Source organism: Gossypium hirsutum, chromosome D11 (genome assembly GCF_007990345.1).
Source record: "Gossypium hirsutum isolate 1008001.06 chromosome D11, Gossypium_hirsutum_v2.1, whole genome shotgun sequence".
Lineage (NCBI taxonomy): Eukaryota > Viridiplantae > Streptophyta > Magnoliopsida > Malvales > Malvaceae > Gossypium > Gossypium hirsutum.
Genome location: NC_053447.1, coordinates 60,716,594 through 60,733,082, shown reverse-complemented (window position 1 = coordinate 60,733,082; position 16,489 = coordinate 60,716,594). Strand labels below are relative to the sequence as shown.

The following is a 16,489-nucleotide window of genomic DNA, read 5'->3' as shown; positions in this document are numbered from 1 at the left end:
ATATGCTATATATAATTTAGGTAGAAATGTTTTCGTAAAATCAGCCTATTATCATAATTCTTCAAAAAAAAAAAAACCCTAATCCGGGTTACTTTCAATCACATGAAAATGACTACAATGCCCTCCTGTTAGTATTAAAGTGTGGGACATGACAGCCACAATTAACTGTCCCACACTATCTAGTTTGTCTATTAACAACCATGAACTTTATCTTCCCTCTGCCATGGCCTTTCTACTCTCCTTCTCTCCAAACCCTCCTCTAAACCCTAAGCTTTCCTCTCTAAACACCCCACTTTCCTCCACTCTCAATACGAAGAGACATTTCATCATTCATACTACTTCATTTTGCTTTATTCTTTTGGCCCAACAAAACCCAATCCCACAATCTTTAGCTCAAGCTTCCACACCTTCCAAACCGGCTTTGAACCTTGCAAACACCAAATCGTGGTTCCAATTCTATGGTGATGGTTTTGCCATTAGGGTTCCTCCTGAATTCGAGGACATCATGGAGCCTGAGGTACTTTTTATTTATTTATAATTGTTTGTTCTTTGCAATTTGGTCTCAATGGAACTGGGAAATAAATGATGGTATTGTTAACTTATCTGGTTTTGGTTTTATCCCCCCCCCAAGTTTCAAAATATTTTGGTAAAATCTAATAGGCTTCTTTCATTGTTCTTCACCAGAAAAGTAGTCCTAACTATGCCATTAGTTTTGATGCATTCTAGCTAAATCTAGTGCATTTTTATAATTGGCACTTTTTATGTGATTAAACTGCAAAAAGAGATTATTCGATATTCATGGATAAAAAATGTTAGTTGTTTCTGGAAAATAATGTTAATAATAAGTTATGATCAATATATGTAAAGATAATTAGAGTTTTGTTGATAAACTTTAATGGATTGCTCATTTTTTGTAGGATTTTAATGCTGGAGCGTCTTTGTACGGGGACAAAGCAAAACCCCGGCCATTTGCAGCACGGTTTGCATCTACTGATGGGTATGCAGTACTTTTATGCCAAGTTCCTTTCCCTTACCTTTGAGTCTTATGTTTATATATGTTTCCTATATGATATTATATGCAGAGACTTATGGTGTTTGATTTCTGTCATATTTCCATATGTGCAGATCTGAAGTTTTAAGTGTTGTTGTTCGCCCAACCAATCAACTCAAAATCACCTTCCTAGAGGTTTGTTTCTATAAGTTTTATTATTAGAGCTAGCTTTGCTCCAAAAGCATATATGAGATGTTGCCAATGATAAATGCATGCCATATGTGTTAAATATAGATATCGAATCATATGTTGGTATAAATTTAGATCATAGAGCTATCTTAAATTATCACTATAATCTCATTAGTCATCTAGGCTTCCTCAAATTAATGTAATGTTTGCCATGTTATCCTATCTCTTAATTTGTTTTTATCTATTTGTAAGATTTTGCTACCAGCTCTTTGTAGAACTTGATGTGATCTTTTCTTATGAACAGGCCCAAGAAATTACTGATTTGGGTTCCATAAAAGAGGCAGCCAAAATCTTTGTCCCAGGTTGATTTTAGGCTCCTTAAAAAATGATAATTCTAGCTGTCTTCTTGATTTCTGTCATCTTTATTGTTGGTTTTCTTGATCCTTGCAATGGCAGGTGGAGCAACTCTTTACAATGCCAGAACCATAAAGATAAAAGAAGATGAAGGTTTCAAGTAAGCCATTTCGAGCATTCCGGGGTCTGTTATAAACTGTCAATTATTGATTCAATTAGTTAAGCATAGACTACACAATTAATGAAAGTAACTTAAGCAAATCCTAATCATCTTCTTTCAGCATATATTACTTTTTGCATCATCTACTGTTAATGGTGGTGTTTCTCAGAATTTTAAGTGTAACCTTGGGGAAACATGCATGTTAGATAACAGATAAGTATTATGTATGTTGCACTACAAAGTTGCAAAGGATAAAGAATATAATATGGAAGAAAAGTTATTTAAAGCGTGTGCATTTTGATGTCAAATGACTATCTTTGCCTCTGAGTCTTAATATTTGCTATGAAATGCTTGATTCATGTCAGGACTTACTATTTCTATGAATTTGAAAGAGATGATCAACACATTGCACTAATGGCTACCGTTAGCAGTGGAAAGGTGTGTTAATCAATAATACTCCTAAATGTATATTGTTCTAATTTGCATATCACATCAACTAACACTTGATGCAGGCTATTATTTCCGGAGCAACAGCTCCGTGTTCCAAGTGGGATGATGATGGAGTGAAGCTACGTTCCGCTGCAATCTCATTGACAGCTCTGTAGTTCTTTGCACAAACAGGTTTTTTGAGTCACATATTCCACTTTGTACAAGAATCAGATTGGTTTAGGCATTGGTCTCTGGTCATTTATCTTGACATATGCTGAAGAATTTTCGACTCGACACCTAATTCATAGCAATTTACCTTCTTACAACAGCTTGTGAACAGCAGAAAGCTTAGAGTCTGAACTCAAGTCCTGATCTGAGCGCCCCATTTTGTTCACCAAGACCTTTTTATCTACATACAGGATTTATGATGTCTGAAAGTAAACATTAACCATGACTCCATATTTTTGCTATGGAATATAAAAGTGTACTGATAAGAAATTTCAACAACTTAATTGGCCTTGCATTTATCCTTTGTTTTAGCCTATATGAATCAAAGGTTACCTCTTTTTTCTTTCCAATCTATCTATCTAAACTTCAACATAAATACCCTTATAATTTCTAATTTTTATTAAAATAAATAAAATATGAATTAAGTCCCAACTGTATCACCTCAGTATCGACACCTATAACAAAAGCAATAAACATCATCATACAAATATAAGAATGCTCAACAGCCAGTAAGCCAAAAATCCACCATGTTCCAAAGCCAATTTGTCCAATGATCAACATGTCACCATTTAATTCATTTTCCTTCAAACACCCTTTTGATGTCCAAAATGGCACACCATTTAAATTATATTCCGAGTATTTGTTGGTATATTTTTAATTTGATATTTTAGGGAAATATTATATCACTGGAATTAGTAACTTCAAAAATAAAATTTATCATGATTAAATATATTGAAATTTTACTCACTTAAATAAGAAAAATATCATTCTTTTTAAGCATTTTAGTGATGGATTATAATTTAGAATAAAAATATATCAGCTACTACATATATTAGCATATTTAATATATTTCGATATATTGGAAGGATCATCTAGGATTTTATTTTAAGGGGGCGAAATTTTTCAATTTGAACAACCTTTTTATTTTAATGTAAAAAAGTGTCAATTATTGTCTGATACTTTTTTTTCTTATCAAACAAATCAATTTAATGTTTTTTTTAAAAAGCATGAATGATTTAACTTTAAAAAATTTAAAAGAAAAAAATCACACTATATAAAATTAAATATTTTTTTCAATATGCAAAAAAGAATAACTAATACTATACTAAAAATTTCATAAATATCATTATAATTCTAAAAATTAAATATTTCTGATACCCTTTTCTTTAAAAAATATTCGATCTTTTTGTTGATCATAATTTAATTTAAAAACCTAAAAAATATAATAATATATTAAACAACAATATATTAGGAAAAAGAAAAAAATAATAAGTCAAATAAATAAATAACATAATCTATACAAAAATATTTACGGAGAGGTGTAAGGAGGCAAGAGGAAGATAATTTATATATTTTTACTCTGTGCTCTTAGTCTCAACATCAAATACCTTTCTTTTTCTCTCAGCAATGTCGCACCTTACCAAAGGAAGATAATTTATTAGTAAGGCATACAAATTAAAATACAAGAAAGTCACTAACCTAATATGTATGGGTATAGGCCAAATCAATTAATTCTGAAATTTGGCTTTAAAGTTCATATTGGGTCTCTAAGTTTAGTCATTCAAGACTCATCATACATTAATATTTGATTATTATTATTATTATTATTAAAGTTATATAATTAAAAATTGAAAAATAGTTTATCAATATAAAGTATAACATTATAGTTTAAGGAGGCGAATTATATAAAATACAATTTGACCAATGGGTGAATGTTATATAATGTGGATATCAAATCTAAAATACATGATAATTTATATATAAAATTTTATATTACAAATATTTTATTCTAAGTGCCTATCTATAAAATTTACCCAAAATACTAATGATATGGATGATTAAACCACGAGGTTTAAATCGAAAAAGTGACTAAATCTCAAATTTACTTAAAATATAGGATGGATGGCGTATTTTAACCTTCTTTATTCTTTGCTTGTGCTTTTCATTGAAAGTATAGGCCTCCCTGCCCCTCCCAGTCCCATTTATTTTGGTGGGTGAAACTCACAAGTTATTACAAAAAGAAATAATCCAAATTAAAATAAGCATTGTCAACATGAAGAGGTTGAATGAGTGTTTCATATAAATTAAGCTGCAAATCAGATATGTAGTTTTATATATAGTTTGGAGTGTACCACTTTTGCAAGTAACATCTATCTTCCAAAATCATCAACATGAAATGCAAACCTCTTTTGCAACATGGGGTCATATATGATCACAATTTTCCATAAATCCTCATTTTCTTCATATTTGATTAAGATGACGTCCTTCAACTTTAATTTATAGATGAACTAAACCTTTCACTTGTCTTATTCATGTACTAAAGATGTTCACACTTTCCATAGAACTTTTGCTATACTAATGAGCTCTACAATTTTACCCACATATCTACACCTTCAAATGGTTCAGAAGAGTGGTTCGAAATTTATTTTAAAATTAACTAAACTCTCAAAATGTTCGTGAATTAGTTCGATTTATAAAAAAGAGCATTTGTCTTTTCTTTAGCTTTTCATGTATGCATGTGTGTATATATATATATATATATCAAAATCACATTATTCCATATTCAATATAGCATTCTATTTTTAGATAACACATAAGAGAAAATCAATTTTCAACTTTGTTGATAAGTTGACTCTTTTCGATAAAATTTTTAAAGTGTCATCTGTTGGAAGGTGTCATTATTGATCTCGATCGGGGTTGTCTACTAATTTTATAGAGAGCCCAAGCGTAAAAAATTATCTGAAGAGACTGTCGAAACTATTTTTTGAAAAACAAAAATTTAGTTGTCGATAAAAATTTGGAGTCGCCACCAATCTTTTTTTAAGGTGTGATTGGACCACCTAACAACGACTTTAGTCTACAAGTTTTAGAAAAATGGGTGTGGGAGTCAGTTACGTTCGAGGAAGGATTAGCACCCTCATAACGCCCAAAAATTGGTACCAAATTGATTAATTTATGTCTTAAAGTCGAGAGTTAAAAAATGCGATCCTTAATTAAATTAAATTATTTATTAAGACCCTCTCATTTTGAAAAAGAAAACAACACACCCAATGCGTTAGGGCATAATATTAATTTATTTTTTCCAAGATGAGTTAGTAAAAAAAAACTCGTGTAATAAAATTTAAGAGAATATTCATTTGTTTAAAATTTATAAGGAAATCGCGACCCAATATGTTAGGGCACAATTTCTCAAAATTCTAAGCATTGGATATTTCCTTTTTTATTTTATTTTTTTAAAATTTCATCTCGAGAAATCAACGCGTCATATCCAATACGTTAGGACACCACATGTTGAATTCCCGATGACAAGCTTTATTTTGTTTGATTAAAGAGCAATTCTCGATTGTTGGATTTTACGAAGAAAATTGGAACCCAATACGTTAGGGCTCAATTTTCTTGAAAATCCTAAATACGAGTATTATCTTTATTTTGAAAAATTTTCATTTTTAAATTCGAGTAAAAAGATGACGTAATGTTAATTGAATGTATGTATAAATGTCACAATAACAAATACAACTATGGCAAATAAATAAACGAAATGAATATATGTAAAAAAACAATAATCCATGACATGCAAAATATCCAATGAATAAAAAATTAAATGTAAGCACAATTAAATACCGAATGAAGAAAGCAAGCAAAATAAATAAAGAAAAGAAGGTATATAATATACATATAGACATTATGAAGATATACATATGATTTACATACAAAATTTTGGGTTACAAAACTTATATACATAATGCATTTATGAAAACAAAAAATATGTATACATATACACATAAAATATATTAAAATTAATTAAATAATAACTACATTATCAAAATTAATTAAATGAAAAAGATAGATATTTGTATATATATAAATATGAGGAAAAAATATAAATGTACATAAAAAATAAATATACATATATATAGATTTTTAAAAAAAATAATTATATATATAAAAGTTACAAAAATAAAAATAAAAATAATTACATTATTAGAATTAATCAATTTTAAGAAAAAAATAAATTGAACTTCAATTAAAAAATCTGGGGTAAATCCGCAAATAAATAAAGCCCAAAGGACTGTATCGAACGCGCGAATAATCATGGAGGGACTGCAAGGGCAATTTACCTTTTTCTTTTAAACGACGTCATTGCACAGGGACCAAATTGAAATTGAAAATAGATTAAAGGCGAATTTTAAAAATAAAATAAACTTGATTGTAAAAATATTAAAAGGCGGAGGGGCTAAAAGTGCAATTTGCCCATCCGCATAAAAACACGCAGATCCTAGGCTGGGTCGGGTCGGTTTCGGGTCGACCCATTCCCAAAACGGCGCCATTTTAGTTGGCTATTTAAGCCAAAAACCTTTCAAAAAAAAATCATTTCTTTCACTTCTTTTTAAAAAAATCAAAAAAGCTCTCAACCCCTCAATTCTCCGACGTCCAGTCCGGCCATCGGCCACCGCGCCGGCCGCCGATCTCCGGCGCCAGCACCGCCATCTGTGGTGGCTGAAAAAGGGGAAAAATTCCCCATTCAGTTCCTTCGACCTCTCTAAACCCAAATCTGGGTTTGGAGTTTTCAAAATATCGACGAAAATCGCAAAGAAGTCAAGGAAACCCTTCGGTTTTCGGCCACCGATCCTTGGCGTGGCTCCCTCAAACACTTTAGCGCCGCTTTAGAGTCCAAAGAAAGGTGATTCCTTTCTGTTTTTCTTTTATATTATTCGTATATAAAAATATAAAATAATAATAACTGTAGATTAATGAAAATAAAATAACATAAATGACAACCTTGGACTGATTTCTGCTCTTTTTGTGTTGAACTAACCGTCTTTTAGCTGTGAAAATGCTTGCTTTTTTTATTGATTTCTCGATTTCCCCCTTCTTACAGTATATTCAATGGATTTTTATAGCCATTCTCAAAACAATATAAAGAAACGAATCTGTTTAATGATTTGATTTGCAAATCTTCACTTTTTCTTTCCATATACTATTAGCTTCTTTCTTGATGTGCAGGTATGAATATCGCGTGGAGATTCGGCTTGTGTGGAAGATTTGGGTTGCGGCGGCTGAAGCTTACCTCAGAAACCCTAGGGTTTCTGCCATTGCTTTGGGCCACTGGATTTGGGCCTCTGTTTTTGTATTTTGGGCCTTGTATTCTGGGCTTGTTTTGTTCTGGACTTGTAAAAAAACACTGGACTTTTCATTATTATTTTTGCTTATTAAGGGCCGAGTAAAATTTAGATATTACAGAGACGATGGGAGTGCCTAATTAGATTGGACCTAAAAGGGCATGAGTTCAAACTCTATCAAACATAGATGTTCATGTCCCTTTAGTAGGTGATTGTGCACCACACATAGTCTAATCTGATGAGGCACTCTCAGTCTCTTGAACCCACTCACTCTTTAAGAAATTTTAGGTACTTAAGCTCTCTATTAGTTTTGATTTTCAAATGTTTTTATATAACAATTCAATTCAAAAATTCCTTTAATCAAATTAGCAAAATAAATGTAAAAAACTCATAAAATTGTTTTCAAGTATATGATTTAATATATTTTATGAGTATAAGATCCCCTTTAAAAGGTCATTAAAATAATTCTAAACATTTTAAACCAAGTCTAAGGCTTATTATCGGTACCTTGACCTAGTTATATCAGTACAACTAAGACAAAAACCAAAATTGTGAAACCTTGAAGAGTAGTATCGCAACCAACGTAGAAGTATTGATACTTTCAAGGTTGTGTTGGTACCAATCTGGGGTTGTATCAGTACCAGCTTGGGGTTGTATCCCAACAACCTCAGCAGTTTACTCCCTAAAACTCCCTTGAGGACTTGTACCGGTGCTAACCAGGAGTTGTATCGCAACAACCTAGACAATTTACCCCTTAAACTTCTTTGGGGACTTGTATTGGTACCAACCCAGTTGTGGCAATACCATTGACTTTTAACAACTATATTTTTAAAGGGTAGTACCAATACTAAAACTTTTGTATCGATACCTTATGTCTGTTGACTGCAATTAATGCACAAATTGAATGATACAATGATTCCAAAATGCCTCCAATGACCCCAAACTTACTAGAGGGTATAAATAGAGATCAAGGGCACCCAAATAAATATAAGAAACAAACCTTCAAAGATCAAAGAGAAAAATCTAATCTTTCACCTTGTTATTCTTACTTTCACTTGTAAACACTTTGTGGGTTCAATTCTTATTCATGCTTTCAAGTGTTGTTTTTTTACTTTTAAGAGTTATTTCATTGTTTATCTACCTTCTAGTCGTGCTTCTTCATTCTCAATTGTATTTCTCAAATTTATGAGGGTTTAGGTTTTGGATAGAAAACCTTAAAGATAAGTGTGCCTAATTGAAAAGATAGCATTGTAAAAGTTAAACATTGTCCTTAAAATGTTTCAAATTAAAGAATTTAGGGAATACTTAGTGGTGTTAAGCTAAGTAATGAACGTAAACAATTGGAGTCGAACCACTCTAAATCTCTTATGTCATTTTTCTTAAGTTCTTTGTTTTAAAATTTTTAAACACAAATTCATCCTCTCTTGGTGTAAATTGATCATAACAATTGGAATTAGAACTAGATATCTAAAAACAATGTAACACCCTTAACCCATCTTTATCATCGAATTAGGGTTATGGAGCATTACCGAACAAATCAGAACGTTTAACTTCAAAACAAAAAAAATATTAAGCAATTTAATATCAACATCTAACAACTCGATATAGCCATAGTAAAGATAGATTATCAGGCCTTAAATCGAACTTATTGATCCCTAAAATAGTTCGGAAACAACCCGAAATCAAATCGAAATAAAGCAAAATTTTTTTAAAAAACATAAAAATTTAGGAAATAGGGGTCACACAACCGAGTGACATAGCCCAGACCATGTGGATATTGGAAGTATAGAAACATGGCTGTGTTCCAACCCTTGTGTCCACCCGTGTGAGTATTCGAAATAGGGTCACATGGTCATGTCGCAGGCCATGTGCCAGACCGTGCTGCAAACTGACTTGAGATACACGGTCGTATCACAAGCCGTGTGAATCTTGCACCTAAAACAATAAAGACACACAACCGTGTAGGGTGACCATATGTGGCACATGACCATGTGACAGCCCATGTACCAGGCCGTGTGTAGCAAAAGTTACCCCTAAAACAAGCCATTTCAAAACCAAAACTTGCACACCAAGACACACCGATTCTAACAACATTCACGTGACCAAACACACTTAAAACACATTAAAAACATACTAATTCAATTATCCTACAAGTTCTAACCAATATACCATTCAAAAGCACTACAATTCATGCACCAAAATTATTCAAAAACAAATTGACAATACCAACTTCAATCATATAACAGGGATACTAAAAGACCATTCCAACTCAATTTATACCACCACAACTTACCATTTAGATAGAAAGAACCAAAATGACCATACCAATAAGTTTAAACATATACAAGCCAAACCAAAGACATATATACAACTAAGCACAAGTAAGGCCAAAACATACCACATGTTCAAACTAATCCAAAATACCTATTATATCAATGTCCTATACATGTCATTTATAACCATTTGACAAAACATCCAAAAAATACCAAAGTAGATGACGGATAGTGTAATAGAGCTCCGGAAAGATTCCAACCCAACAAGCTTTCTGAAGATCTACAAGATAGAGAAAATAAAGCAACTACGTAAGCAAACGTTGCTTAGTAAGCTTGTATAAGAGAAACTCAAACTTGCCAAATAAAAATTTTCATAATTAACCATTCAAGCATTGTTGAATCCCTATATGCACACTTCTTCCTAAACACACCATTTCACAAGTTAGAAAGTTAATACATGTATAAGAATATATAATTCATAATATGTGACATTTCATGCACAAGATCTCAATATATAAATCATCACTCACACAATAAAAAATCTTTCTTTTCAATTCAAAAGTACATAACCATTACAAATCACATACAAACTTTTACTAAATGGCTCATTCCATTATTCCCTTTTCAACACATCCTTTTCATTTGTCATCCTTTTCAACCTTTTCATTTGATATCCTTTCGGATACATCCTTTTCATCTTTTCCATGTGTTATCCCTTTCGAATAACATCCTTTTCAACCTTTTCAAGGATTCTAAATACCAAATATAATGCCATGGTGTCTTTCAATCATAATCTTTTCCTTTTTGAGTATAATACCATGAGGTATTTCAATTACGATCATTTTCTTTTCTCAAACCAAAACAATATTAATCATCAATACATAAATACATATAAGAAAACTATCAATCAATCTTATAAATTCAAATGTAATATTTTAAAATAAAATACGAGCTTACCTCGACAAAAATAATTGTAAAAACGAAGCTGTTGACTATTCCAACACTTTAGCTTTTCTTCGGTTTAGGTCTGGTTGATTCGTTTCTTGATATGCAAGATAGGAGCTTGGCCGAATACTCTAAGATCTACTCTAATGGTGTTTTTGGTTTTGAAGAGCTAATGAAGAAGAAGAAGATATCATTTTTTTAACCTATTGCTTTATTTAACTTATCATTTAATTATTAGATTACTAAATTAACCTTTAAAAACTATTAAAATTACACTAAAACCTACTCATAAATATCCACTAGCTTAGGTTATGGTATAATTACCATCCAAGTCCATTGATAATCATTTCCACATCCATTTGATCCTTTAACTAATAGAAATCAACCTTTGCACCTTTTTCAATTTAGTCTTTTTCACTTAATTATCTATTTAAACCTTAAAATTTCTTAAAACTCAATACAACCCTAATATAACCCTATAAACATTAAATAAATATTAAAATATTAACTCACTCATCAGAATTGTGGTTACGAAACCATTGTTTCTGACACCATTGAAAATAGGCTATTACAGACAGTATTACAATCAAGATAAAAGATCTTTAATAAGCTTTAGATGGAAGCCACAAATTAAGATATTTGCCTTATGTCTCTAAATTTTGAGGGATTACAAAAAATTATGAGAGAATGCCAAAAAAATATATGGAAGTACTAAAAAGTACCAAAAATTATAAAGGAGTACCTAAAAACTATTACGGGTACAAAAAAATATGAGGGAATACCAAAAATTACAAAGGAATACCCAAAAAAAATATGAAGAAGTATAAAAAATTATAAGGAAGTACCAAAAAATTTACAAGGGAATATAAAAAATACGATGAAGTACAAAAAGTTATGATGGACTAAAAAATATTGGTTCATATTAAAAAAGTTTGCTTTATTAATTTAATTTTAAATATTTTTATATTTATTAATGTATATTAGAATACAGAAATAATATACATTTTTTACTACCAAAAATTGATTTCTCATGCGAAAACTTAATTGGGAGAATACAAAAAAAAAAAAATTATGAAGGCGGACCAAAATCTATGAACAATACCAAAAAATATATATGTACACGTACCAGCAAATTATGAGGGAGTACAAAAGCTATAAGAGAAAATAAAAAAAAATTATTAAATATTTTGTTGGTAACTTATAACCTACTAAATTGGTTAAAGCTTAGGGTGCGTTTGATAAATTAAAAATTTAAGTGCTGAAAAATTAAACATTGATTTTTTAATAATAATAATAATAATAATTTAACGCTCAATTTTTACATAATATATCAATTTAATCATAATTTTAACAAATTAACTCTCAAAATTTACAAATTTACACGTGTTCTCAATTTGTTTCTAATTCTAAAAAATCAAAGAAATATATAAAAATACATAAATTATTTTTAAAAATTTAATAATAATAAATTTAAAATTTATATTCAAAATAAAAAAAATAATTAATTAAATTAAATATAAAATAAAATAAAATAAAATAAAACCTTCCCCAACACGTCCCTCTCCCTCTCTCCCTCCCTTGTCCCCCCCCAACCACAACTCTCCCCCACCGTCCGACTCATTTACCATTCAATATATTAGTAAAAAAATCGGGGTTTATTGAGTTTGTTTTGTTTAGAATGGGATGTTCCTAGCAATGGGGGTGAGCTGCTATTTGATTATGAAAATCTTAACCATGTGGATATGGAGTTTGAACCAAAACATATTTCTCATTTACCGAGCTACTAGCATCTGATGATGGAAATGACGGAACGGGGATTAGGTCAGGTTGAATTTCGAAGGATGTTGAGTATCAAGGGGAGCCCATGAACTCTGATGTTACTTCACTTCATTGTCATGTGTGTCTATTGAATGATCCTACACCCGAACTGTATTTTGATGCACAATCAACAGTGTGGAGAGAGGGAGAGGGAGAGGAAGAGGAAGAGGTGTTTTTTTTAATTTGTAATGTATATTTTAAAATTTATTGTTATATTTTTAAAAATATTTATGTATTTTTATATATTTTTTTGACAATAAATTGAGAATATTTGTAAATTTTGAGAGTTAATTTATAAAAATAATGATTAAATCGATATAATATATAAAAATTGAGAGTTAAATTTGTTATTATATTGGGTTTTTTATTCTTACGTTAATTTGTCGTTTATTATTTTAACAGTGTTGGAATATTTTCAAATATTTATAGTATCCCAATAACTATAAATGAATGGGTGTAATTAATCAAAAGATAAAACTTTTGGTCATTGGTCAAAAGTTATATCATTTGATTTTTTAAAAAAGAATTATAACTATTCAAAAAATATTATTTGAATAGTTACAAAATTAAATGAATAATTATTATTTATTTATTCATAAAGACACCTATTGAAAGATGTCTCTATGAAGAGACATGAAAATTCCTATAAATAGGAATGGGATTTCATTTGGAAATCATATCAACAAATTCTAATATTATTTCTTCTCTTCCTTCATTTTCTAATATTATTAGATTATTCTATAAAGTATTGCTGCAGAAATCCTTTGTAGAAATTGAGTTTTTGTTATACATTACTCAGTGCATAGTGGACTATTCTCGTCAGTGCAAAACGCATATAGTCATTGGCTTCATTGTATCCTCGAGGTTAATTTGCTTGGAACTCGTTTGCACACTGAAGATAAGTGGGGGCGAATATAACCTTAAAGATAGTGGCTTGATACACGCCTTGGAGCCTGTCCTATTTCTTCTTTTTCTTTTCGAGTTCCGATCGTGTGTTCGAGTTTTTTCCTTACCGGAGTTTTGTACTAACAATTTTAAGGTTATATTTCATGATGACTACCACAACACATGAAAGTGGAACACTAAGGGAGTTGGCTTCCAACTTTGTTAAACTTGATCGTTTTGATGGTGGCAATTTTCGACGATGGCAGAAAAAGATGCACTTTTTGTTATCAACTTTGAAGATTGCTTATGTTTTGGATACTCCAAGACCTGAAGAGAACGAAAATGAATCTGTTGCTGCAACCCGAGAAAGACAAAAATGGGACAATGCTGATTACATGTGCATGGGCCACATATTGAATGGTTTATCTGATGGTTTGTTCGACACCTACCAAAACGACGTCACCGCTAAAGAATTATGGGACAAATTGGAGGCAAGATACATGACCGAAGATGTTACAAGTAAGAAATTTCTTGTCAGTCGTTTCAATAATTATCAAATGGTTGATGGTCGTTCTGTTATGGAACAATTTCGTGATATTGAAAAGATGCTGAATCAATTTAAGCAATATGATATGAAAATGGATGAAATGATTGTGGTATCCTCCATAATAGACAAACTTCCTCCATCTTGGAAAGACTTTAAAAGAAGTCTAAAACATAAGAAAGAGGAAATATCTCTTGAGGCTTTGGCAAATCATCTTCGTATTGAAGAAGAGTATCGAAAACAAGATCAGAACCTAAATTCTGAAAATGCCAAAGTACATGTTACGGAGGAAGTACAGACTACTAAACCATTCAAGAGAAAGTTCAATCAGACTGATAGAGCACCTAAGTTCAAAAAGAAACAAAAGGGCTCATGCTATCATTGTGGAAAGCCGGGACATTTCAAGAATGAATGTCGATTTTTAAAGAAGAAATCATCTTCTAAGGCTGATAATAACGAAAAGTTCGTTGCAATGATATCTGAAATTAATATGGCACAAGATGATAATACATGGTGGATTGATACCGGAGAAACCAAACATGTGTGCAAAGACAAAAGCATGTTCACAAAGTTCACACAATGTGAAAATGACAATGTCTTGTACATGGGAAATTCTTCCACCGCAACAATTAAAGGCAAAGGGTCTGTTGAACTACAGTTCACTTCTGGAAAGGTTTTAACCTTAAATGATGTATATTATGTACCAGAAGTTAGGAAAAATTTAGTGTCTGGAAGTCTGTTGAATAAGTTTGGTTTCAAACTTGTTTTTGAGGCAGATAAGTTTATTTTGTCTAAGGGAGGAATTTTTGTGGGAAAAGGGTATATGTATGAAAGCATGTTCAAACTTAATATTATTAATAAGAATAAAAATACTATTTCTGCTTATATGGTTGAATCATTTTGTTTGTGGCATTATAGATTAGGTCATTTGAATTATAGAAAATTGAATGACATGTATAAATTAGATTTAATTCCTGTTTTTAATAATAATATTGAAAAATGCAAGACCTGTATGTTGACTAAAATTACAAGAAATCCTTTCCCTAAGGTTAAAAGGAAAACAAAATTGCTTGATTTGATACATAGTGATTTATGTGACTTGCATAATACTCCTACATTAGGTGGAAAGAAATATTTTGTTACTTTTATTGATGATTGTTCTAGATATTGTTATGTATATTTATTGCATTCAAAAGATGAAGCGCTTGATAAATTTAAAGTTTATAAATCTGAAGTTGAACTTCAGTGTGAATCATTTATCAAGTGCTTAAGATCGGATAGAGGTGGAGAATACTATAATCCAAGTTATTTTGAACTCACTGGAATTGTCCATCAAGTTTCAGCCCCTTACACACCACAACAAAATGGTGTAGCTGAAAGGAAAAATAGAGTCTTGATTGAAATGGTAAATTCAATGTTATCATATTCAGGTCTTGGACAGGGTTTTTGGGGAGAAGCTGTTCTAACAGCTTGTCATATATTGAATAGAGTTCCTAATAAGGAAACTAAAATAACCCCCTATGAACAATGGAAGAAAAGGAAACCAAACCTTAATTATTTAAAGGTTTGGGGTTGTAGAGCTATTGTAAAAGTTTCAACACCTAAACGTAAAAAGTTAGGTGAAAGAGGAATTGAATGCATATTTATAGGTTATGCACATAATAGCAAGGCATATAGGTTCATAGTAATTGAACCAAATGATTCAATTTCAATTAATACGGTTATTGAATCAAGAGATGCTATTTTTGATGAAAATAGATTTAATTCTATATCAAGACAATTACAACCACAACAATTGATTCATTCTTCAAATGAGAATGAGATTCCATTGAAACAAATTGATAATAATGATGAATCTTGTCAAGAATTAAGAAGAAGTAAGAGGATTAAAAAGGTCAAAGATTTTGGACCAGATTTCATTATGTTTCATGTAGAAGGAAAAGGTGAAAGTATAAGCAATAAGATACCTTATTGTTATAATACCGAATCTGATCCTATTACATTTGAAGAAGCAGTGAAATCTCAAGACTCTGCTTTTTGGAAAGAAGCAATAAATGATGAAATGGATTCAATAATGGGAAATCAAACTTGGATCTTAGTTGATCTTCCACCAGGTTCCAAACCAATTAGGTTGTAAATGGATCTTCAAAAAGAAAATGAAGGTCGATGGAACCATTGATAAATTTAAAGCAAGGTTGGTAGCAAAAGGTTTTACACAAAGACAAGGTATTGATTACTTTGATACCTATGCTCCAGTAGCAAGAATTGCTACAATTAGACTATTAATATCACTTACCTCTATATATAATTTGGTTGTTCACCAAATGGATGTTAAAACTGCATTTTTAAATGGTGAATTGGAAGAGGAAGTGTACATGGAGCAACCGGAAGGATTTGTTGTTCCAGGACAAGAGCATAAGGTATGTAAGCTTGTTAAATCTTTATATGGGCTTAAACAAGCACCAAAACAATGGCACCAAAAGTTTGACAAGGTTGTTTTAGCTAATGGCTATAAAATAAATGAATCCGATAAGTGCATATATAGTAAATTTG

The 16,489-nt window shown here is 30.9% G+C and overlaps 1 protein-coding gene across 2 annotated transcripts; it reads left to right on the top strand.

Moving 5' to 3' along the window:
* Positions 1–42: 42 nt before the first annotated feature.
* On the top strand, positions 43–2,635 carry LOC107941392 (uncharacterized). 2 transcript variants are annotated; one of them, XM_016874958.2, is made up of 8 exons: positions 43–517; positions 918–997; positions 1,126–1,186; positions 1,485–1,542; positions 1,637–1,694; positions 2,060–2,132; positions 2,207–2,315; positions 2,453–2,635. In XM_016874958.2, the coding sequence occupies exons 1-7, from the start codon at positions 149–151 to the stop codon at positions 2,297–2,299; spliced, it is 792 nt and encodes a 263-aa protein (XP_016730447.2). In that variant the 5' UTR covers positions 43–148; the 3' UTR covers positions 2,300–2,315; positions 2,453–2,635. The 2 variants fall into 2 exon arrangements, with proteins under 2 accessions (XP_016730447.2, XP_016730446.2); XM_016874957.2 differs by having other exon boundaries at positions 134–517; positions 2,207–2,635.
* The last annotated feature ends 13,854 nt before the right edge of the window (positions 2,636–16,489 follow it).

Bases quoted from the DNA above. Each gene is read 5' to 3' on its own strand.
- LOC107941392 (XM_016874958.2), top strand. From the start codon at position 149: ATGACAGCCACAATTAACTGTCCCACACTATCTAGTTTGTCTATTAAC. The intron at 518-917 runs GTACTTTTTATT...CATTTTTTGTAG, and splicing joins AGGACATCATGGAGCCTGAG to GATTTTAATGCTGGAGCGTC. The intron at 1,543-1,636 runs GTTGATTTTAGG...TTGCAATGGCAG, and splicing joins AGCCAAAATCTTTGTCCCAG to GTGGAGCAACTCTTTACAAT.